The 25,584-nt window shown below is 38.7% G+C and overlaps 2 protein-coding genes across 2 annotated transcripts in view; one reads left to right on the forward strand and one right to left on the reverse strand.

Moving 5' to 3' along the window:
* Positions 1-23,587, forward strand: part of brd8b (bromodomain containing 8b) — a 34,293-nt gene extending 10,706 nt beyond the window's left edge. Inside the window, exons 7-18 of the mRNA XM_041797523.1 lie at positions 345-409; positions 1,793-1,959; positions 2,321-2,506; positions 2,793-2,886; positions 5,803-5,945; positions 6,101-6,539; positions 6,626-6,663; positions 6,752-6,945; positions 9,465-9,557; positions 9,842-9,910; positions 10,026-10,311; positions 20,979-23,587. Of these exons, the coding sequence (XP_041653457.1) occupies positions 345-409; positions 1,793-1,959; positions 2,321-2,506; positions 2,793-2,886; positions 5,803-5,945; positions 6,101-6,539; positions 6,626-6,663; positions 6,752-6,945; positions 9,465-9,557; positions 9,842-9,910; positions 10,026-10,311; positions 20,979-21,038 (1,834 nt within the window). The 3' untranslated portion in view covers positions 21,039-23,587. The remainder of the gene's footprint in view (positions 1-344; positions 410-1,792; positions 1,960-2,320; positions 2,507-2,792; positions 2,887-5,802; positions 5,946-6,100; positions 6,540-6,625; positions 6,664-6,751; positions 6,946-9,464; positions 9,558-9,841; positions 9,911-10,025; positions 10,312-20,978) is intronic.
* A 313-nt stretch (positions 23,588-23,900) lies between these two features.
* Positions 23,901-25,573, reverse strand: si:ch211-39i2.2 (uncharacterized protein LOC449866 homolog). The gene is made up of 2 exons (XM_041797662.1): positions 25,198-25,573; positions 23,901-24,738 (listed from the first exon to the last, which is right to left on the reverse strand). Exons 1-2 carry the CDS (start codon positions 25,373-25,375, stop codon positions 24,302-24,304), a joined length of 615 nt encoding a protein of 204 aa, XP_041653596.1. The 5' UTR covers positions 25,376-25,573; the 3' UTR covers positions 23,901-24,301.
* Positions 25,574-25,584: the final 11 nt, after the last annotated feature.

Here is a 25,584-nt window from a genome sequence, read left to right on the forward strand (position 1 = left end):
ACAGCTAGGTTCTACAAATCAAAATAATTTGAATGTCTGGTAGATTCATATTTTAGCCAAGAATACTTTGGCATAAAACCCTATGAACATGAAAAGATAAACTCATTTTTTACAATATCATTGTTTTTAATGTATCCATATTTTGCATCATTAAGAGGAAGAATAAGAGTATACACTAAGATGTGAAAGTGATGATGTTAGAAATGATATGCTGGCAGCAGTTCTGTATTTCAGATACACAACTTAAAGCTACAGGCCCACTGCTGTCATTGTGCCATCAAACCATCTTGTGTAGTATCATCCCAAGGTGTGGATTGTTAATCAGTGTCATTTTATAAACTCAGAAAGAAGAAGCAGGATGAGGAAGAAGCAGAACAGAAGAGAAGAGCCACAGAAACAGCATACCAAGGTAGGTCTGCCTGCAAACATTCTACATTGTGCTAACTATGAAATGCACTACTTTTCCACAAGTATTCAGAAAGTCTTGAGCTATAATATTTTTTTTTATTTGGATTTCATAGTTATCTCTTGTGATATTGTTGCCATATGTATGCATCATTCTGCATGCAAATCCTGGCCCACTATGGTAGGTATTCATTAAAAAGGTACATGAAGTTGTTGTCCACATAGGTTTAAAATCAAACAAAAAAATAGTGGGTTTTTTACCAGCGCAGAAAGGTGAAATCAAAAGGCGACAAAGAGGGGTGACTGGTTGCTGAATATGACTTAAGTGTAAGAAATGTAAAACGAAGTTGGATGTTCTTGGAGAGCAGGGGGAAATAAATTCCTATAAAAAAGAAGAAACCAGTACCCTCCAAACAAGAACAATGGACAAATGAGAATGCAAATACTTAAAAAAAACATTATGAAAATGGCCAAATCAGATCAATATTAATATGAATCAAGGAGAAAAGAAGAAACCAGTACCCAGATAGAAGCCAGATGAGAGTCTTCAACCAGGGTTTGTCAACAGCCTGTTAAATTACTTCTGTGGGACATAGCCTCAGTCTGATCAATAAAATCAGCTTCTTTGGTCACAAATGCAACACAAGTGCTAAAATTGGCTGTAAGGAATGTTTTTTTAAGGTGATAAGGTTTAACAGCATCACCTCTGAGGGTAGTATTACGTGATGTGCTGTTTCTCAAGTGAGTGGTGTGCAACTGTCCCTCAATGTCTTTAAAAACGGTTGAATCTGAAGAGTTAATGCTGTTCTGTGAATAATCACCAGGCAATTTAAATGTTTTCTATAATGGCATTTAATATTTATGGAAATCCAATAATTGAGTCATGCTATCATCAAGAGGCCACACCATTATGACTGAGCTGTGAGCCCTGGATGAGGGCTCGCACCTGGCTTCTTTCCCTGATTCATGTGACTTGCCTGTCATTGGCTGGAGTTCATATGGAGGTGTGACCACACCAAATTGTTTGTTTGTTAGCCCTGATGAAGACTTACTTGGTTGAAACATGTTTGCTTTATGTATGATTTGGCCATTTATGATAAAGGCGTTAAGATTATTTCCATCTTTATTTTTCTAGGTTGGAGTGCCTGGTTTCCTCTTTTTTATATACTGAAATTCAAGAGATTAGTGTGTTTGTTTTGAAATGGTTTTCATTAACTCTTAAGACAAGAGATCATCTCTTTGATAGGTTTAGGTTAAAAAGACAATATTATCACCTGATGCCTTCCTCATTGATTTGATGTTATTTGTGTAATTTTTTTCAGATTTTTGAAAAAATCAATTTCAACATACTCATTGATTCTTGCTCACTGATCTATCCCAATCCTAGTTCGTCAGGCGGTGAAAAATACCCCGAAGCGTCTACCAAGTGTTACTGTACGCTCTCCTCTGGGTGCAAGCCCCCCAACCGTGGACTCTCAGAGTGACTCTTCAGTCCCCACACCACCCATGGATACTGGAGGTGTGGCCTCTGAGGACACCACTACCCACTCACTTGTAAGAAAACTTTTAAAATGATTTAGATGTTTCAGTGCAAAAATTCTACATATTGTATCTATAAGACATAAAGGTATAATCAAGGCTTTACTTTAATAGTTTTAGGGTTTTAAATGATACTACTGTTCAATGTCAGCATCATGCTTGCTCTTGATACAATGTTTGGTGTAAGTTAGTTTTGGGTTAAAATTATTGATGACTTCACTGTTGACCTCTCAAATCTTGGGTTCCGATTTTATTTCAAAAATTGTTAATGGAAAAAGAACATCATACAACTTGTATATGGCAGTCTCTGCTCCATCTGTAGAGAAATAGAAATTGCAGCTCACTGTTCCATGTGATTTTCTACTGCCTGTCCCAGGCCCAGGGGGTTGGAATGTTTCAGTCAGAAGCTCCGGTCCCAGGTCCCAAAGATGGAGGGTTGACTGCTCTAGTAGACGATACACCACAAAAAAGGCTCTTAGCCCAGAAGGCCACACCACCACCATCACCTCTCCTGTCAGAATTGCTGAAAAAAGGCAACCTAATCTCAGCCAGCCCCCGTTTGGTAAGAAATACCTAAGCTTTGATTGTTACACCCAAAACAACATACAGTAGCTACAGGAATTGAAAATTGTATAGATAATAAAGCAAGGCAAAAAGGCTAACTTTGTTGAATTGAGCTTTAAAGTTCAGTCTCTCTCAGTACTATGGTTTATAAAGAACCACTGAAGAAATGTTTCTGTAAAATTGAGTTTTAGAATTACTTTTGAAATGTATGTGTGCATTACAAAAATAAATTATGCACTAAATGTAAACCTCTTTTATGTTATTTTTATACTGTTTGATGTCAGGTTGGGGAAGGAGACTGTACTGGAAGCCTTACTAATGGAGTGCAGACAGCTTCTGCAGCCACTGCTTTACCAACCGGTCATGAGATCATCACAGGTGAAATGGAATAAGTATTACTGATTGTTGATGAACATGGATTGCGAACGCTTATTGTGTCTTCTTTTGTGTGCAGATTTATGACTTCAAATATACTAGTAATTCTGAGAATAATTTAACATGTCTGCATGGCACTTGGACAATTACTACACTTAATTAAGAACCAGAAGTGGACAACAGAGGCTGTATACAGATGCAGCAGATTTGCAGTTATTTTGAAGAAAAAAAAATATCATGGATGAATCAGTTCTCATGACTATGAAGTTATGTGAGCTGATTGTAGGGAGGAGGTACAGAGAAGTCAGCTGGCATTTTATATCCTGTTTATTTTTTATACAAAAAAATCATAAAAGATAAGTATTGTGCTTTACAGATGTCACCCCAACAGATAATAAGTAACTTTTGAGCCTTGTATTTTTCTACTGAAGATAAGATCTAAAAGTAAGGGTATTTACCACTTTAAAACACAGTGAATTTCATATTGATTTTATCAGCTTTGTACAGCTCACTTTGAGAGGTCTACAGCTGAGATGAATTGTTTAAAACTGCTATGCACACTAAACAAGTTAATGATTGTGAGTAAAATTATTAACTTAAATTTGTTTATTATAGCATTCAGCATTTTCTGTTGGTTATGTCTTGCTGCAGCTGAGTTTAACCCTCTGGTACCCCTTGTGCCAAAATTCACACTTAGTTGATATTTTTTTAAAAACTTGGTCATCTTTCACAATTAATAATCTCGTGTATTGATTTTTTTTGTCATTTTTGCACAATTTTTTTCAAAATTCTGTCCCAGCCACAACAATCAGCCCAACATAAATAAAGTAAACCTTTTTTATAGCGATAATATCCCTGGTGTGCAAAAACTGTGCATTGAAACCCATTCAAACCACTTCTTTTGATCTATACACCATTAAGGCATGAATCATGCATTTTCTGGTTTCATTTGAGAGTTGGGGCTTTACATTTGCACTTGGACCATTTCTTTACCTTGTAACGTCACTTTTGCCATATATGGGCAAGGGCAGGAAATACATGTTTTTTCCACCAGAATTCAGTGTTATACTGACCTTTGCTCCCCTTCTCACTAACTCTCTGAGGTTTTAAGTGCAGATCAGTGTGTGAGTCTGTGAGTGTGTTTGTGCTATAATCAAAAATAAGTTATCTAATTTTCATATAGTAACTTGCAAAAAAAAATCATTTTTTGTGTATTCTGCATCTAAAAATGCAGTGACATCATCAATGAAACATGGCCTTTAAAGGGTTAAAAAAATTAGAATGAATGAGTATTTGACATTTATGGTTAGGGGTGACCTTAAATGAGAAAAATATAATTCAACTAGAAAAGCACTTGGAGAACGCAGACCTCCGCCATTAGCCCTACCTCCCAATAGTGAAGAATCCTTTAAAAATTCCTGGAGCCGTCCCCATGTGCCCCCCACCACGGCATTCACTGATTACTCCCTCCCCGGTGGAGTGGACAGATGCACTGACAGTCTCACTCATGGTCTAACTGGACGACTGGAAGTCATGGCAGAGGGTGAATATTCCTCTATTCCTCCCAGCATTGTGAGTATTCTTGCTACGATTCGCTGTCTTTCACTCTGTTACACTCTGACTCGTCTCCTCAACCGGGCGTGCGTCTTTCAAAGTCCATAAACTCCAAAACTTTGAATAGAAACACACCCAAAATGCTGCTGGCATGCCCACCATCTCCTGGTGTAAAGTGGTAACAGCGCAGACCTCCACCATTAGCCCTATCTCCCAATAGTGCAGAATCCTAAAAAATTCCAGAATCCAGACGGTGATCTGGATCAGTCCCAAAATCTAATCAGTTCATCCTTATGCCATTTCTGACATTTCTTGAAAATTTCATCAAAATCTGTCCACAGCTCTTTGAGTTATGTTGCTAACAAACTGACAAACTAACTAACAAACTGACAAACCCATCCAATCACATAACCTCCTTGGTGGAGGTAATAATAGAAAAACAATTTTGAAATGTATGATATTTATAACATGATTTAAAGGTGTGCATTTTTTGCAGAGAAGGGTGAAAAAACGTGAGTATTTTAGAATAATTGACCTCACAAAAAAAAACTAATAATGCATTTTAACCAATGTTGCTACTAATCAATGACATATGCCAGGCTGCAATCATCCATAACTAAATTATTCACTTTCAGTGTAGTGTCTTGAAAAAAAAATCAATTTGTGTTTTTTTTCATCAAAAAAATTTGTTTGTTTACATTACAAACATGGCAGTCAAAGGGTTTAAAGATATGACAATTATTGAGTATTTGGTATTTTTGTTAATGGCACAAGTTGATGAAACAAGGAAAAAATTAAACAATTAAAAATAAACCACTATAACTTTTTTTATTTACAGTAATAACACATTTTTTGTGCATTTTTTGCACACTAGGAGGAAAATGAGGCAGCAATTTGTAGGGATACCAGAGGGTTATTGTTACTAGTGTTTGTTATTGTTGTTTATTGACATAGTTTTATCTGATCCAGATAACCAAAAGATAACCTGTATTTGTTTGATTATCTTTGATGTTAAGGCTTTGGTAAAGGATTGCTTTGGTTGACAGGTTGATGTGGTATGCCTAGTAAGGCAAACCCACCAATTCTTAAGAAAACCCTGCTTCATCACCAATTTTACTCTAAAAAAATGTATACATAACATTACTAAAGGAAAACAATACTTTAACATACTCACAACCAACACCTGAAACCATACACTACTTTGAAATGTTATTCTCTTCATGTAATCAGCTGTTGAGTAAAGTCTTGTTTACTTTTAATGTCGTAAAGAACGCAGTGAGACTTGGATCAGACCAAATATGACAAGACCTGATCAATGTGATACTGCAGATTTAACACATTTCCGTCCTTTGTGTATTTGTGCAGAAAGTGAAGCTGAAACTGCAGTGAAAACAGAGCTAGGAGATGAAACTGGATTAGTAGAAGAGGACCTTGTTGCTGTTTCATACATGGGAGATGAACTGGATCTGGAGACAGTGGGAGGCATTATTGCCATCATTGAAGAGAAGGTGTATATTGTGTTTAAAAATGCATTTTTCTTAAGCCCAGAGAGGAATTTTTCCAGAGGTTTTGTGTTTTTGTGTTGTGTATGTTGTCATTTTTCAGCACAAAATAAATGCGCTGTATTTCCCTCTTTCTGTCTTCCTTCCTTGCTTCTGCCCAGGTCGATGACTCAGTAGAGGCTTTGGATGCTGCAGCAGTGGAAGCAGCTCTCTCCCTGTGTGAAGAGGCTGTCTCTGAAGGCCACACTCTTCCTGGACCCTGGGAGACCCAGGAGCTGAAGGCGTCAGACCCAGCACCCACTGTCCAAGAGTCTGATCCTACACCGGAGCCTCAGGATGTGACCCCAGTGTCGGCCTTGATTCCTTCAGGTATAGAGACCTATAATCAACCAGAAAGTAAAAAGGAAGAACGGCTCAGGGGAAACTATGAAGGACAGGAAATGACAGGAAGTGATGTCACTTCTTCAGTCAACTCTGATGAAGGAGCAACAAGGAATGAGATTCTGGAAGATGGTTCAACATGTAGGGAAGTTACTGAAGCAACAGTGAAGAATGAAGGAGAAGAATGGAGCCAGCCAGAGCCCAACCCGCCTTGCCTGGGTGGGTATTGTATTTAAATGAAAAAGCAGACAGCAATCCTTCTTTATTCATGTTTTTATACTCACCTTCTTATTTTTGTCGCACAGACTCTGAGGACAGCTCAGTGTCAGGGAAAGAATCCAAGGTAACATACTCATGCACACTTGCACACATAGCAGACACAGATTGTGTCAATCCTGGTTATTTTACTCTGTGTCTGTTCCTGAATCCAGGAAGTAAAGGAGGAGGAAGCAGGGAGTGAAGGTGACCCAGAAGAAGGGATGGAGCTGAAGGAGGAATGTGGCGAGGGTCCTTATCTGTCTGAGGTGGAGAGGGCAGCCAGCGAGAGTGAGGACGGCTATGGCCCTCCCTCCCAACGCTACACTGCAGATTCTCTAGCCAGCAGCCCAGCGTCGTCTTCTCAGCTGTAAGTGTCCATGTTAGTTCATATATGCTGAAAGGTCCATAATAATGGGGCTCTTTTTGGCTGACCACCAGGCTAGCGCTACACATCTGTATGTGTCTGCCTGCCTGCCTGACTGACAGAGTGCCTGAGTGGGTGATGATACTTTCAGAGTTGCAGTTGCAGGGTTAAGTTGTACTCAAAGCCTTTCATAACTGCTGCCTCCATTGCTGGGATTACCTGGGATGCAGCTTTATTTGAGTTAAAATACCCCCCTCCCTTGTTCTCTGTGCATAATAATTTATATAAGCTCTTTACCCTATTGTATGAGGATAAATGAAAATAATCCACAGCTATTATTATAAAGTATCTAAGAATGTGAGGCAATGTTCTGTGTGCTTTAAAACATATAAAGATTGGTCTTAATTATAACTTAAATCCGCGTTGCACAGCCTGGTGAGCTCCGTCTTGTGGTGAGCTCCCTTTATAGGGAGCTTATAAAAGGTTACAGACTACTTTGGAGCCTGGAGTAACTTAGAAACATCAATGAACTTAATCTACATTTCACAAAAAGGGGGTTAAGAAAAGTTTAGATGTTTTTAAAAAACTGTTGATGGTTTATGCTTGACTGTTCATCAGTTCAAACTCCAACAGTTAAAATACCTTTCAAATTATTGCAATATAAATGGCTTAGTAGACAGTATATTACTCTTGCAAAGTTGCTCAACTTTAACCCAAATACTCCTGATATGAGCATTAAATCTTGTGAGCAGAGGGGTCTCTGTGTCACTGCATGTGGGAGTTTTCATTAATATTTTGTTTTCTGGAAAAGTGTTCTGAATATATACAGCAAAATTATTGGTAAATAGGTTCCTCTTAACCCCAAATTATGCATTCTTAATATCTACCTGGATTACTTTGTAATTTCAAACAGTTTAAATTCAAAGATTAGTTTATGCCTCCTTGAAGCTAAAAGATGCATTGCTTGCTTATGGAAACAATAAACTCCATGTGGAGTGTCTTAATGCTTGAAAGGAATGACTTTTTTATCTTGCTTGAAAGATCAGCTATTTTACAAAGAACAAATATGAAAAGTTTTGGAATGTCTGGAATATTTTGTATAGATTTCTTGACAGTATTGGTGCATCAAAAGAGGCTTGACCTGATGAAAAGTTCTGAGGGCTATAGGGTTGCTGTTCAATGTTTTGTTTTGTTTTACTTTTTATAATTTACTTTCTTTCTCCTTAAGAAGTCTGTGGTTTGATATTTTATATGATGTGTGTTCTCTTTTCATGAAAAGACAATAAAGACATGCTTAAGAAAAAAAAATTGTACCGACAGTCAGACGTGGTGGTGGTAGTGTGATAGTCTGGGGCTGCTTTGCTGCTTCAGGACCTGGATGACTTTCAGTAAGTGATGAAAACATGAATTCTGCTCTCTACCAGAAACTCCTGAAGGAGTATGTCCGTGACCTCAGGCACACTCGGGTAATGCAGCAGGACAGTAATCCAAAACACACCAGCAAGTCCACCCCTGAATGGCTGAAAAAATTAAAAACAAAAACCAAATGAAGGTTTTGGAGTGGCCTAGTTAAAGTCTGGACTTACATCTGATTGAAATGCTGTGGCATTGCCTTAAGCAGGCTGTTCATGCTCAAAACTCATCCAATGTGGCTGAATTAAAACAATTCTGAAAAGAAGAGTGGACCAAAATTCCTCCACAGTGATGTGAAAAACTCATTTCCAGCTATCGCAAATGCTTGCTTGTAGTTTTTGCTGCCAAGGATGGCACAACCAGTTAATAGGTTCAGGGGCAATGACTTTTTTCAACATACGACCAGGCAGATTTGGATGGCCTTTTTGCCTTAATAAATGAAACCATCATTTAAAAGATAGATTTTTGAATTTATTTGGGTTATCTTTGCATAATATTAAAATCTGTTGGATGGTCTGAAATGTTCAAGTGTGACAAATATACATAAAAGATTATTGTAAAAAAAAAAAAACACCAAGTGTCTCCTGTACAAAGAGTGGTGAGTCAAGCAGAGCTAAGATAAGAACAGGGAAGTAGACAGTCTGGTAAGGGTTTTTTTTTTTTCATTTAGGGCTTCATTTAGAATGTTTAGGGCTCACACTGCCTTGACTGTGTGGTGACTTACATAACTATCTATACCTGGTGGTACACTTATACTTTTTGCTCATATTTAATGTTGCTAATATCAGCAAAAGGTTCACATCTGCTGGTATTTAACTCTTTAAGCTACTATAAGCAGACACCATTACCATGCCAGTAATATTTGTGCATCCCTATCAAATAATGCTACTTTTATATTTGATAAAGTTTAGCTAGTGTTTGGCATGTTGTGACCTCTACAGTGGATAAGGACTCTCAGAGCTAAAAAATGTTTTTGCTGCTGACATTACAGTTAAAAAAAGTTTAAGTGGTTGTCCCTGTGATTACTCTTCCACCTCCAGTTTTCATATACTATGGACTTTACAATCCTCTTTTCATTCCTTCTGTTTTCACTTCCTACCTTGTAATAGGTCTACATGTGGTGAGGATCAGGAGGCTGTCCAGGCCCAGAAGATCTGGAAGAAAGCCATTATGCTGGTGTGGAGAGCTGCAGCGAACCACAGGTGGAAATTTTTGAATGCTTAAACAATGCGCAACAGTCAGTGTCTTTTTGGCCAAATTAAAAAGCAGTTCCTCACCTCACCTCGCATACAGATGTGATACTTAAAATTACTGTAACTCCAACACCCAAACTGAAATTCTCTGAGAAATGCACGCCTAGTTCCTTAAAAATATCAGTTAGTTTACATGTTTTTAATTGTAACTGTTAGTAAACAATAAAAACATTCTCCTACCCCAGTGACAGGTAGTAAGATGAATTACAGTTTCTAATTTATGTTCCCTTCAGGTATGCCAGTGTCTTCCTGCAGCCTGTGTCAGATGACATCGCACCTGGTTATCATAGCATCGTACACAGGTAAGACCAAGGTAATAAACTTTAATATGCTTTTTTTTTCTTTTTTTCGGATTATGCTTCTCTCCTTAACACAACCTCTGTCTGCCTCCTGCTCTCAACATCTGCCCTGATGTAGACCTATGGACTTGTCAGCCATTAAGAAGAACATTGAGTCTGGCGTGATCCGTACGACGGCTGAGTTCCAGCGTGACATCATGTTGATGTTTCAGAATGCTGTCATGTACAACTCTTCGGACCATGACGTGTACCATATGGCGCTAGAGATGCAGCGTGACGTCCTGGAGCATGTCCAGCAATTCCTGGCCACCCAGCTCATCATGCAGACCTCTGAGAGTGCCATCTCCGCCAAGAGCCTCCGTGGCAGGGAGGGAAATCGTAAGCCAGGAGAGCCTGCTGAGAAGGTGGGTTGGGGACTTGGTCTGGGTGAAATTAGATATTATTTAATCTTTAATGAAAAATTTTCAATTTTTTTTATTTTATTTGAAATGTAAGAAACTCAACTCTGCCATTATTTTGTGAGTGCATGTGTGTGTGGTTGGGGGGGGTACAAAATCATGCATTCTCAACTTTCTCTTGTCCCCATCTACCTTTCACCTGAAAAGAAGTCCAAAAAGCAATACAGGTGCATCTCAAAAAGTAAGGATATCATGAAAAAGTATAGCCAGTACTTGGTTGGTGCTCCTTTTGCATAAATAACTGAATCAGTGCAACATGGCATTTAACCAATCAGTCTGTGGCACTGCTGTGTAGTTAAAGGAGCCCATGTTGCTTTGTTAACAGCCTTCAGCTAGTCTGTATTTTTGGCTCTGGTCTCATCATCTTCTTCTTAACAGTACTGATAAAGATTCTCTGTGGGGTTCAGATCAGGCCAGTTTTCTAGCCAGTGAAGCATAGTAATGCCATGGTCAGCAAACCAGCTGCTGGAAGTTTTGGCATTGTGGACAGGTGCCAAGTCCTACTGGAAAAGGCAGTTAGTATCTCGATAAAGCTTCTGAACAGATGGAAGCATGAAATGCTCTAAAATCTCCTGGAAGATGGCTAACAACGTTGACTCTGGACTTGATAAAGCACATTGGACCAACAGCAGCAGATGACATGGCCAGACTCTGCAACCTTGATTTCTGAATGAAATGCAAAATTTAATTTCATCAGAAAACAAATTTAAATTGGTATTAATAGTAAGAACTGTAAGTATTTTACTAAGTACAATTAATATATTAACCAATAATGTTGGAGCCCCCAACTCAAGCTAAAGCAGCAAAACCACTAGAAAATCTAATGTATACATACATAAGTGTATTTATGTCAAACAAATATACTCGATGTGATAAAAGCAAAACAGTATTTCATAGTAATATGTTTAACAACTGTATTATAATTAATAATGCGTTAATGTTTTCATCACTTAAATGTTACTGATTGTTAAGATGGAGCTCATTTAGAGGGATATCTTGAATATAATGAAACATGAATGTATTTGTAGACTTTCATATCAATAACCTGAATCAGCGAGTTAACTATTATCTAAGTTATCTATATCAGTATTTTTTATATAAAGCAGTATTTTACCCTTTCAAATATGGTGGAGTAAAGTGGTATACAAGTATGCATTAAGTACCTGTCAAGTCCCTCAAATCTTACTACTATAATTGGAGAGCTGTCTGTCTGGATGTCTTGATTTGCAAACCTCCCTGTTGCTCCAATTGTCATTCATACCTCTCAGAGGACTTCTTGGATATACTGGTTCAAAACTGGAACCACTGGACAATCTGTCATAAACATGTATAGATCTTCTGTAGAATCCAAAATTGCAGCCCCCACCCCCATCTATCAATACGACTGACCTGCTGACGTACTGTGAGCGTATTGCGTCACTTCCGGTTTGTGTGGTTACTCTGTTGTTGTGTTTCTCTAAGTGTCAATTGAGCCGAAGTTAGTTTTTTCACTCTTTCTACTACTAATCACTTCTGTTTGATAGCTGTTGTGCATTAGTATTAATATTAACCAAACATAGTTTACACAAACTTCTTCACAGAAGTGAAAATACACCAAATTAATAATTTGACTTAATTCTAACATTAAAAATTATACTATAAATAAAAGTTGAATAGAAATTAACGACAAAAAAATTAGCTACAAATATTTGCAGATGATCACAAATGAGCCTGTATACAATTTGAAGCAAAAATACGTTTTGGCCTGTCCAACATCAAACCCTTTGCAAAAAGTTACAGCTACACAGCACTGTTTAAAAATATATATATGATTTTAATATGAAAAGTGTAACAACTTTGTTACTGTTTTTAGTATATACAGGTCTGTGTGTATTGATAGTATGGTTGCTAGATGTATAAAGAGTGCAAGAATGATGACTTGGCATGATCAGAAGCATTAAATATGTAAGGGTGTCAGCAGCTTTACACAAGATTAGCTCATTTAACACAGTTGATCAGGGAATGTGCATATGAGGTGAGGGAGCCTTCTTACAGTATCTGAATAACAGTGAAAATATTCATTACTTCAACATCTGAGTACAGTAAATAGATTAAATTAGTAAGCAGTAAGGTAATAGATAGGGGAGAGTGGGGTGAGTTGTGCCAGTTTTTACTCAAAGTGACTTTAAAGTGAGGCAATGACAGTAATGCATCCAACTTAAGTATGTACATATATTTCAGGATGTGGTGCACCCCTGGGAACAATAATTTTAGATCTGAAATAAACTGTTTAAGAAATGGAGCTTTTGGAAAAAAAGTGGTCTCATTGCCCCTGGTGCGGGGTAAGTTGTGCCTTTGGGGAGAATATGTTGGGGTAAATTGTGCCAGTGATTACTGAAGATTATTGAAGTAAAACAGAACATTTGAATCTCATAAACTGTAATGCTATAGAAGCAAGACAAATTCAATACAAAATTACTCTTTTAAGGTTTATTTAGACGTCATCACCCTATTAAACTATTGGCATAAGTCATATTTTCTAGTTTTTGGGAAAACACACAAAAACTTAAATACATATATGATATTTGTGAATCATTTCAGGCAACAAGTCTTTGGCAATAGATGCCTGTTGACATACATAGGATGCTGTCTGTCAATTATATAACATATACAAATAAAGTGATTTAGGCCAGTTTCTGAACATCTCATTATGACTTAGGCCACTTAACTGAATAAAACTGCTTTTTAATAACAGTGCAAACCCTAAACTGAAATCAGTGTTAGCTAAATTAAACAAATGGCAGGTTAATCGAACATTGATGAGGCATCCCTGTCTCCTCACTTCTCCAGCTGTTCTTGGCCATTCTTTGCTGGGTTTTAGGTGTGTAGGCTTCAGTGTGTGGTTGTGTGAATTTGTTAGGGTGTGTGTGTTGGTGTGTGTCTGGGTGTGTGGGTCTGGATGAGAGGGTTGTGTGGGTCTGCATGTGTGGGTCTGGATTTGTGGGTATTTGGGTCTGGGTTTGTGGGTGTGCCACTGGCACAACTTAACCCAGGCCCTTTGGCACTAATCACCCCAGCCCCACCATTTTGACAAGCATGATTACAGCATGATCCAGCAGTTTAGAGCTAACATCATGCTAACTGTGTAGACTCATTGTGTAGCCTACTAAAGCACTAAAACGTGTGAAATGTTTTCAAATTTGTCTGTAATTGTTCAGACACAACAATCAAAAAACCTTGATCATAGAAATTTTACTTTGAAAGGGAAAAAACAGTTTTTTGAGCTAAAATTTGCTTACCTTTCATGCCATGTGTCTCTCTTTTATGTCGGATGAGTAAAATGGATGGCTCTTCAAAAATATGTGATCAAATGACCAATTTCTTCTATGGTTTTCTAGAAACAAGGGGTGGCACTACTTCCCCATTGGCACAAATCACCCTACTCTCCCCTAAATTGGTGCAAATATGCATTCGGGATGAGTCATTTTACCACAGTAATTTATGTTACAGTTAGTAGATACATTTTGCAAATGTGTATGTGAGATGAAAGAGATGCATTCCTGGGAGTAGAGAAGTCAGTGACTTGGTGAGGTGTAGTCCTGAGAGTAGAGAAGTCAGCGACATAGTGAGGTATAGTCCTGTGACTAGAGAAGTCAGCAACTTAGTGAGATGTAGTCCTGTCACTAGAGAAGTCAGGAACTTAGTGAGGTGTAGTCCTGAGACTAGAGAAGTCAGTGTCTTAGTGTGGTGTAGTCCTGAGAGTAGAGAAGTCAGCAACTTGGTGAGGTGTAGTCCTGAGAGTAGAGAAGTCAGCAGCTTATTGAGGTGTAGTCCTGAGACTAGAGAAGTCAGCGACATAGTGAGGTGTAGTCCTGGGGTTGGAGATGTCAGCGACATAGTGAGGTGTAGTCCTGTGACTAGAGAAGTCAGCGACATAGTGAGGTACAGTCCTGTGACTAGAGAAGTCAGCGACATAGTGAGATGTAGTCCTGTGACTAGAGAAGTCAGCAACTTGGTGAGGTGTAGTCCTGAGATTAGAGAAGTCAGCGACTTAGTGAGGTGTAGTCCTGTGACTAGAGAAGTCAGCAACTTGGTGAGGTGTAGTCCTGTGACTAGAGAAGTCAGCAACTTGGTGAGGTGTAGTCCTGAGAGAAGAGAAGTCAGCGACTTAGTGAGTTGTAGTCCTGTGACTAGAGAAGTCAGCAACTTGGTGAGGTGTAGTCCTGAGAGTAGAGAAGTCAGCAGCTTGGTGAGGTGTAGTCCTAAAAGTAGAGAAGTCAGCAACTTGGTGAGGTGTAGTCCTGTGACTAGAGAAGTCAGCAACTTGGTGAGATGTAGTCCTGAGAGTAGAGAAGTCAGCGGCATAGTAAGGTGTAGTCCTGAGACTAGAGAAGTCAGCGACTTAGTGAGGTGTAATCCTAAAAGTAGAGAAGTCAGTGACTTAGTGAGGTGTATTCCTGAGACTACGGAAGTCAGCGACATAGTACGGTGTATTCCTGAGAGTAGAGAAGTCAGCAGCTTGGTGAGGTGTAATCCTAAAAGTAGAGAAGTCAGCGACATAGTGAGGTGTAGTCCTGGGGTTGGAGAAGTCAGTGACGTAGTGAGGTATAGTCCTGAGAGTAGAGAAGTCAGCGACTTAAGCTACTGTCACGCTGCCTCTCTTTTCCATGTCTCTTACGCCTTCATTCCACAACGCCGTTCTGTATGAAACAACTGTTCTGCAATGTGGGGTCAGTCTCGCCCCACCTCTGATCTGGATAGTATCAGAGCCGTAACATACTTTTCCACAACGAGTATGAAAGCTCGTTACGGCATTTCGCAACAGCAAATGTGTGCTGCTGTCTCCATAAACGGGAAATTTAAAAACCAGCGCGGTTCAATCGAGTGGCATTTCATTGGAGAAAACAACAGGGGGATAAAACAAATAATAATATGGATTAACTGTAGAGCCTGCGAGGTTAGAGAGCTGATCACACTCTGTACAGGAGAGGAGAGAGCAGACACATCTCTGCTCACAGCAGCGTCTGCAAAGTTCCATGATGTGTTCAAGTGAGCTCGGTACTCTGAAGTTTCCGACCTTCAACGTAAATACGTGTGCTGTGACACTGCTTAAAGTCAGACCTCCAACTGAGAAACATGGAGGAAAAAGTCTATTGGATCTAATCATCCAAAATGAATGTTCATGTTATTTTCCCTGTATTTCATTAAGAAAATACAAAGTTTTGATCCGAGAAATCCAGAGTTTCAAGTTTCATTGAAAGCAGCATCTTGGGCAGCTGCTGCCATCTGATTACAGGACGCCGGGGTGTGTGTGTAAGTTTAGGCGTGCACGGCTCTGTTACACCTTCGTGTGAATTGCTCATTGCTGAACAGAGACGGGCATTCCTTTTCACCTTTATTGTGGAATCTCTGTGTAAAAACAGCTTTAGTGAGGTGTAGTCCTGAGAGTAGAGAAGTCAGCGACATAGTGAGGTGTATTCTTGGGATTAGAGAAGTCATCATAGCAACTGCGCTGAGGAATGTGGGGTTTTTCTGAAAGTCAGTGTAGAGGACTGTAATGTTTTTAACTTCAGAAATAACCACTGTACTTCCTTGTCAGAGTGATACAGAGGAGACTCCCCTTGGTGCTCCAGCCTACTCATATTACACCTTGGGCTGCTGTTTTGATTGGGTAGAACTCATGGGATATCTTAGCCAATCAGATAGTGTTGTGGGCAGGACATTAGGTGTTGTAAATGAGAGCTTAGCTAAACAAGAAGAAATGCATGCAGCAGAGCTAAAGTAGTGGATTTTAAAATCAATCATATTGGTGATCAGTGGAATTATACACTGATAGTGATTATCGGCAAAATGCCAAATATAATCACGGATTTGCACAGATAATCAGCAAATCCATTTTTTGGTCAGCCCCTACTTTGGACCACTAAGCAACTGTCCTGTTCTTTTTATCCTTAGCCTGGTGAGATGCTTATGGCATTTGTGGGTGTAGCCCATTTCCTGGACACATCTGTGTCTGGTGGATCTTGATACACTGACTCCAGCCTCAGTCCACTGCTTGTGAAGCTCCCCTAAATTCTGCTTTGTTTGACTTGTTCACTTTTTTCCCCTTCCAGCTACCTTTCCATGAAAATGCTTTGATACAGCCATTAAGAACAGATTGCTCTTCCAGCAGTGACCTTCTGTGGCTTACCCTCCTTTTGGAGTGTGTCAATGATTATCTTCCGGACAAGTGTAAGCCTCCCCCATGATTGTGGTTGTGTGCACTGAACCAGAGTGAAAGAATAAAGACTAAGGAAACCTTTGCAGGCGTTTTGAGATAATTAGCTAAGAGCTCTTTTCAGGACTGAACTGACAAGCAATTGTACTTTTCCAGAATATTCTAATATTTTAAAATACTGTTTTTTATTTCAATGTTTTTTTTGTTAGCTGTCAATCGTAATCATCCAATTCAAACCAAAACATTTTTGAAATATTTCACTTTGTGTGTTATACAACCAGAATATATGTATGTAAGTGCAACTTTTGGAATTAAATTGTGAGGGGGAAAAAACGACTTTTCCACAATATTTAAATATTTTGAACCAAAGTTTAGTTTGTTTTTTTTTGTTTTGCTGTAAGTCTTTGGCTGTAATCATCAAGGTTTAAACCAAAATATGAAGGATATCCAACATACCAATATTTACAAAACAATTAGAGCGGAAACTGATATTGATACCGATATTTAAATGTAGTTCAGTCCTAAAACTACAGACCTTAAAATATGTAATTTAAAGTTTAAGGATGACCAAATTAACAATTTTCAGTCCTTAAAACACACTTTAAAGTGTAATGAATGATGATGTATTAACAACAGGACATCAGCTTTAGCAGGTCTCTTGTTCCAGCCTACAACTTCACAAACATATTTGTTTGTATGGCCAAAATTTACTGTTGAAATAGCCAGATTTGGCAGAAATTTTTATATTTGCTGATACTGATAATTCACTTTATAAACTGATTTCTGCCAATACCAATATCATACTGATAATATAATGAATCCCTACAAAATACCTTTGAAATGTTTTGTGTGTGATAAATCTAGAATATATGTAAGTTTAACTGACTTTTTCATGATATTCTAATTTTTTGAAGTCCACTATATATAACTGAAAATACCTGTGATGATGATCAGGGCTTTGATTAGACAAATTATTCAAGGTGTTAAACATATCACAAGGGGAAAATACAATTTTTTAAATTAAATTTATTATCTCGACAGAAAACACCACATTTATATACCTCAAAAGGTCTTGTTTAAAGGATTTACTACATTTAATTGAAATATTTGAGATTTATGGCCAGAAGTTGATGCTGAGAGAAGTTGTTTTGCATCCTTTGAAACTATAAATATGAAAAACAAATAACCACCTTGAAACAACACCTTGTTAGGCAAAGTGTTAACCAATACTTGTTTTTTTATTTTGTTAGTCCATAAGTGTGTTTTGTGTAATAGGTGTGTTATGAAGATGTCAAGACAGAAACTCTCTGCTATAGTTGTAGACTCACAACTGTGTTAAAACGTTTGAATAGCAGTTCTCAAAAAATGTCTGAGTTCATGCACCAAAGATCATCAGATCAGATCATATTGATGCATCATAACTGACAGAATTTGGATGTCTTTAATGGAGGAGGGGTATTACAAATTCTGGGTCTCTGAATGGACTTTATTCAAACTCTTTTTGCTGCATTAGTGTTAAATCATATGTTTGATCAATCACCTCTGATGAAGAGGGTGTGTTTCTTCCTCACTTGAGTATGAATTGATTTGCTAACTGTTAACTGCCTGAAGAAGTGAGGACAGAATGTTTTTTTCTTTTTTCTTTGTCTGTATGTGTATGTGAGTTTGCAGCATAGCGGTCTCTTCAAGTTTTGAAACTGATTATTTGTTGTACATTGAACATCATACATGTTAAACATGCATTGTAGAATACATGTCTTTCCTCTCTACTCACTACACATGCTTTAGCAGAATATTTCCTGGTCTAGACATCCCAGCTGGTATATGTCCTGCATGTTGGCTGCAACTCTCCTCTGTGGCTTCTGTCTGCCCGCATCTGCTTGTCATTGACTCAGCTTTGTGGCAGCTTTTGTCTGTAATGATTTTTTTTTTGTTGCTTATTTCATGTATTAGGGTGTGTGTGTGTGTGTGTGTAAGCGAGTTTGTGAGCATTATCTAATGATTATTTGAGTCTTAAGCAGGTTTTGTTTTCTAAAACCTCAGGGTATTTTTGGTCAGGGCATTTTTGAAGTATTGTGGAATGTAGTAAAATCTGTTCTAGGTAAGAGAACATTTAAATTTTCCAATTGACATCATAAAGCAGATTGGTGTATATGAGTCATCTTGAAGTTGTGTATGTGCCTTGTAGCTGTCAAATGGACACTTGTTCCATCGTGTTCTCTTGTGCTAAGAGCACACTTGTATAAAACTTGCTCTCTCACGCACGTATGTTTCTCTCTCTTTCTCACGTCAATGTTTGTCCTCCTACAGGACAGTGTCCCAATGGCCTCTCCTGCTTTCCTTCTCTCTCTCTTTGTAAGTATTCAGGTTCTCCCTCAGATTTCACCAGATCCAGGCCACGCTCCGCACATGCTTGTGTCAACCAAGCACATACACAGTGTATCACATTTCTGCACACATTAATTTTTTTCTTCCATCTCCCTTTTTCCATTTTTTCTGTGTTAGTGGCATTTAAAGAAGCCAAACACACATAAAATATGGACAAAAGTATTTGGCCACACCTGTTTATTATTGAATTCAGGTGTTTTAATCAGACCCGTTGCCACAGTCAGCTGTAAGTGATCTAATGAGAAAGTTGAAGCACTTCAGGAACAATAGCTTCTTAGCCACCAATCGGGAGACGCCACTCTACTGGTTCCATAGCTGAAGAGTTCTGAGCTTCCACTGGCTTTAATGTAAGTTCCAACAACTGCAGCGGGGGCTTCATGGGTTTCCATGACCGAACAGCTGCATGCAAGCCTCACATCACCAAGTCCAACGACAAGCGTCGGATGGAGTATAAAGCACATCAACTGTGGAGCAGTGGAAACATGTTCTGTTGAGTGACAAATCATGCTTCCCTATTTGGCCGTTAGATGGGCGAGTCTGGGTTTGGTGGATGCTGGAAGAATGTTACCTGCCTGACTGCCTTGTGCCAGCTGAAGTTTGGTGAAGGAGGAATAATGGTATGGGGTTATTTTCAGGGTTTGGGCTTGGCCTCTTACCTCCAGTGACGGGCAATCTTAATGTTTAAGCACACCGACATTTTGGACAATGCTATGATTCAAACTTTGCGGCAACAGTTTGGGGAAGGCCTTTTTCTATTCCAACATGACTATGCCCCAGTGCCAAAAGCAAGAACTATGAAGACATGGTTTGAGGAGTTTGGCTTGGAAGGACTTGACTGGCTTGCACAGACCCTGACCTCAACCCCATCCAGCACCTTTGGGATGAACTGTAAAGAGATTGTGTGCCTCTTTAGAATGAACACGCACAAATTCCCACAAAAACACTCCAAAATCTTGTGGAAAGCCTTCAAAGAAGAGTGGAAGCTGTCATTGCTGCAAAAGAGGTGTGAAGTCCATATGAAAGTATATGAATTTGAATACAATGTCATTGCAGTCCCTGTTGGTGTAATCGTCAGGCGGTCAAATATTTTTGTCCATATAGAGAAACAACCTCATGTCTGTCAACAGTCAGAGAAGGATTCATTTGGTTCACCAAGTCATTCAAGTATGTCACCTCATCTTTTCTTTAACAATGTTTTTTTAATTGTATTATTATTAATTGTCTTAGCCAGACAAAATAACAGCTTATTTACTTTTGAAGGGGGAGATTTTGGGCTGTTACTATGGGTTTTTTTTTTTCCTCTTTTGGATAAAAGAATGATTTAGTGTTATAGTTTTGCAAATGGAAGACAGTGTTGCTCCACTTTTAGGGCACATAGCATCATCAAGTACTTTGTGACAGTGAAGAAGAAATAAGACAATCAGTTCACAGTAGTCCTTAGCTGCTAAATTAAAGAACATTGTAAGCAGCCTCTCTGGCTCCCAACTCTTTCACTCCTTGATGGTTTTGCAGCGACATCTCTGATAACACTGTTGTTACAGTTGGTACTGTTGTTACTGTTGTTTCTTAATTTTACACACACAAAATACACACACACAGGCTCCAGTGACCCCCTTGAAAATTAGATGTAGCATCTCAAGGGGCTGTCCTTCAACTTTTATCACCAAAGATTCTATCAGCCTTATGTTTATGACCCCATGCAGGTATCCTGTGTTTATCTATTCATGTATGATTGTCTCTGTCTCTGCATGCTCTAAATTCCTTTCTCCTTCTTTTTCATTTGATCTTCCTTTTTTATTGTCATTTACTTTTTGGTCTGATTTATTTTTATAATGTGTTTTTATTTGGGGAGGAAGCCTTCCTAGGTGGAATATGCTGTGATTTTTGTGCTGAGCTCAGTCGCATGAGGAGGTCTACCTCAGAGCCTACGTTCACTCTCTCCGGCTGGCCTTTGATTTCGACACCTTTGTACTAATTACTTTCCCTGCTCTCTGTTGTTCTCTTTCCCTTTTGTCTGTTTTTGATACAGGACGGGGGCACCAGAGGCCGCCGCAGTGCCATGGAGGCCGACCTCAAAATGAAGAAATAGAACTGGAGTTTGTCGAGAACAAGACACTTTGAGAGACAAAGCTGCTTTTTGAGTCAGACAGTTGGAGCTGAATATGTTCAGGTCACCTTAAGTTGTTTTCTTTTAATGAGGTTTGTGTGTGCGTGTACATGCGTATGTATATATGTGTGTGTGGGTGGGTGTGTGGGGGTGTGTGTGTGTTGGTGTATAACATCATTCATGTTGTTAGGCATAGGTAAGAGTTTGTCTTTTGACTTGTGTTAGAGAGCTTCATTAAGCCTCCTCTTAAGTTCAGTTTAGATGGTAGGTTTTATGTGCAGCATACAACTTTCCAGTATTATCATTTCACCAGCAAAGGTTTTAGTTCATCATTTCCCTTTGCTGAAGAGTTACGGCAAAGAGAGAAAAAAAAAAAACTTTTCACCAGCTAAATTTTGTTTGGGATTAAACGAGAGAAGGCATGTTATTAGATCTCTTTGAATCATGAATTTATCAAAGCAACAATATGTAACTCCCCCAGTTTAAAATAGTTTCAAAGTTGATCTCTTAGTACAGTCATTTTCCACAGGAAGAATCTACAAACCTACTTCAAAGAGTGCCTGCTTTTAGCACTATCTAACTTTGGCAGAAGCCTACGGATCTCTTGCAAGAAGTGCCTAGGTTTCAAGACTGGTTCACACCAGCTTTCAGCTTAACAGCAGTTGGCCTATCTTGATACTGTTTCATACAGTAGATGAGGTTAAGAGACTAAAGAGGACAGTGAAAGGTAAAACTATGAACAACTATGAAGATAAAAGAGTGGCAGTCCTTAACATGTCTAAGCTTTTTTAAACTGTAGGCTGCCAGGCTGACACCGAGCTGTCTATATTGCTGTTGGATGGTTGCAAACTGGTTGTCTCGTTGCTAACAGGAAAGCAACAATCAGCCTGGAGAAGTTTACATCCCTGCAGATATTACTAGTAACAGATTGCAACACACCATTAGGCTGTATCATTATCAGGGTAATCGTTTTGAGTTTAGCATATTTACTGGGTGGAGAAAGTCATCTAGCTGAAGTTATGTCTCAGGTTTGCATACAAACAAATAGATAAATCAATCTCACAGAAATAAAGTACTCTTTCATCGTCTATCTACAAGTTCACTTTTTAAGCTTGGAACCTTGAAAACCTATCTCAGCCAGCATCTAGTACTAAAATGTGATCTTTAAGCCATAGACTATAGACATTATAGCAACCTTAGAAAACACATACACAAATAGCGTATGCAAATAATTTGCAAACATCAGGCTGTTGGTGCTTTTTTCACATTTGCACATGGTGTGGTAATACTACTGTTCCTTGTCAGATGCCATGGCTCTTATGCTGGTGTCACCTCACTCTGTCTCACTCAATCTACAAATGCACATTGTCTTAAGACTGATAGGCACAACAGCACGGTGTTGCACTCTCTTGTGGGTGGCAAAGTGCACCAAACTGAATTTCTACATATTGTTGCTTTGAAACTTAACCTGCACCACATACAACCTGTGTACTGAATCTGTCAGTTTGATCACAAATAATGTGAATGTAAGATCCACATACAACTTAAAGAACTGGATTTTTTTGCCTTTTTTTTAGAGGCGATGATGTGTCAGAGGCAAGAGGCATCAATGCCATCTGTCTGGTGGCTTTTGTATAGTAACAGGTAATGTCCCCGGCATCACTGTAATAGCCCAGTTTGCAAATAGTTTGCAAATTGCATTCATATTGCTACAAACTGTTTTCCAAATTTGTGCATGAACTACCTACCTTCATATTGCCCAAGCTTCAATTTAAGCCAGAACTGAAGAATATTCACCTTGAGAGATCAGCCTCATGACAAGTAGAGATGTGAGGCTGCAGGAGATATGAATCAGTCAATTTGATTCACGTATTAGTCAAAGTAAAAACAGTTGTGAACTACATCTTTTTCAACACCATTTGGTGTAACAGTGAAGTACACCTAGGTGTCTTAAAATTTCAAATGTATGATGTCCAAGGGCAGAATACAAGTTTACTACCATTACTGACATGTTTAAAAGGATAATGGATTTGTTATAACTAGGGTCACTGTTGGACAGCAGACATTTGCAATCTCTGAACAAGAGAATTTGAGTAACCTCAAATCTCACTGAGGTGATCTATGACTTGATACAACAATAAAGATGTAACCCTGAAGAAAAGCACGTTTTCTCAAGAACCTGATCCTAATCTTGTTTTATTTTGAAGTTGTCCTTAACTAAATGAACACCAACTGCTGTTTTTAAAGTTAATGTTCAAAAAATCAGTTTAAAGCCCTGAAAATTTTTCTTGTACTATACTCATTAGTAATCTCAAAAACATTTGTTTAAATGGGCAAAATAAGATGTGGAGATTGTTGTTTTGCATTATATAGATGCATCCTTACTCATTGCTTAGGGAGTAGCCACTGTGCTGATTATAAAGCATAAAGAACATGTTTGTACTGATATAAGGGAATACAAAAGCAAGATTTGTGACTGTGAGATGGATTAGATGTATCATGTTTTCTGATGTTAATTTGTGAAATAAATAGGCTAATTTGAGTTTAACCTAAAGCATAGGCTTCATTTGTTTCAATGTGTCATTTGGTTATACTGTGTATCAAAGCACCACACTGTGACTCACCTCATCATTTTACGGCACAGAATTCTACTATAAGTTTTATTCAGTTTTGGAAGTAGACTTTCTGAAATAACCTGGCATATAAACCTTGTGCATTTATTAACCTCACTCAAATCTTCAAATGTATTCAAGTGATTCTTTGATATCGTGCCCTTAACTGTTAACAGCAGATGTTACTCACTGAAAATGACTGAAAATGCAAGCACATGACAAAGAAATTAAATAGTGTAAAAAAATGTATTTAATGAATCCATAAATAAAATTACAACACACTCAGGAGTGAGACCTGCCCATTCCAAAAGGAAAGTAAATAAAAGTAAATGCTACAGTGTACACTTTTAACATTCAGTTTGTAAGTAATGTGCAAAAACTGATAATGTTGTCAACTAAATTTTGGGAAAGCAGTAGGTTTACCCTCTGCTCCAAGTTAAACTATAAACACACATAAAAAACAACCCATCCTCTTCTTTAGAGCGAATTATAACAAGGAAACACTTGCATTTTCCAGTGCAGTACAAGATCAAACATTGACTTAGTAAAATAAAAGATAATAAGCGAAGAAAATATCTACAAACTGAAAACAGGTGAAACATGAAGCAGAGGTTTACTTTCTGAACTTGAATTCTAGTTGAAATCATGAATGACAGGACTAGCAGAGGAGTAGAGCTTTCTCTTCACTAGCCTGTACTCAGGTCTCAGCTTTAACACTTTGGTAGTATCAAAGATGTGCTGAAGTGTTAACCAGCCATCATTTTTTTCTGCCTTGAAGATCACAGACAGTTCAAACGTCGAGGTGATGCTTGGGTCTGGGAAGATGCTCCCCACAGATTTCAGGCCGTCCTTGGCGTCCACATAGACTTTGATTGAGGCACCCCGAAGCCCACAGGGCTCATCAGCAGATGATTGCATCACATCCTGGCCTACCCTGGAGGTCATGTGCCGAGGCAGTAGCAGTACCTGGCAGTGAAGGGTGGATCCTTTGGCCTCTGTCAGACAGCGCTCTATCTGCTGGGCCATATCCTGCCTTTCTTCATAATCCACACCTGCATCCAAGTTTTCAACTGTAGAGAGAGACCACACTTTTGTTAAAAAAAAAAATACTTGTTTCAGATTCTACATCATCATAGAAGGGTAAAAAAACACATTTGCTAACAGTGATTAGATTTAGGTTGCCTTTTAAAAGACACTAAAGTAAAATACTCTTCCAGGACATCAGGTGACGCAGGAGTTTGACCCTTGCGCCATTTTACTTTGTCAACATGATAGAACTCGTAAGTTTTGTAAAATTATTATTATTAAATCGGTATTTATTTACTTTCACCAGCTGTGAGGAAAACCAGTGTGAACAGCTCAGCTTCTAATCAGCTGATGCAAGCCCAGGATCAATTCTGACGGACAAGTTCCATCCGATAGGTGAGCCTATTTCTAAGGCATTAACGTTTGCCGACTGTTAATACAAAGTTATTTCATCCGCTTTTCACCATCCGTAAAAAAACGTCCATCACTTTGATACTACTTACAAGGCGAACTGTTATCCGGCTCATCGCAGCTTTCGACGCTGCCCCACCGGATTGATTTCGTCTTTTGACCCGGAGATGTGAGTTGAGCGAAAAATTTCCCCATCATGTCCATGACGTTTCCTTTCTCTGACATGACGGCCACTCCGTGTCCGAAAAGAAAAGCCGTAGTATACACCATCCTGATTCCTTTTTGTGGAGCGCCAATATCTCCTCCAGGAGTTTCGTCTGTGTTCTATCCATGTATCGAGCTGGTTGAGCTGAGCAGCTTTGAGAGAGAGGCACAGAGCTTTTTAAGGACTACTAGTTGCATCAGCTGAGCTTCTTCGGGTGTGGGCGGGGCTAACCGGTTTAGTCGAGAGATTTCCTTGTTTCCTGGCTAACGCAACA

Source organism: Cheilinus undulatus, linkage group 10 (genome assembly GCF_018320785.1).
Source record: "Cheilinus undulatus linkage group 10, ASM1832078v1, whole genome shotgun sequence".
NCBI classification, from domain to species: Eukaryota; Metazoa; Chordata; class Actinopteri; order Labriformes; family Labridae; genus Cheilinus; species Cheilinus undulatus.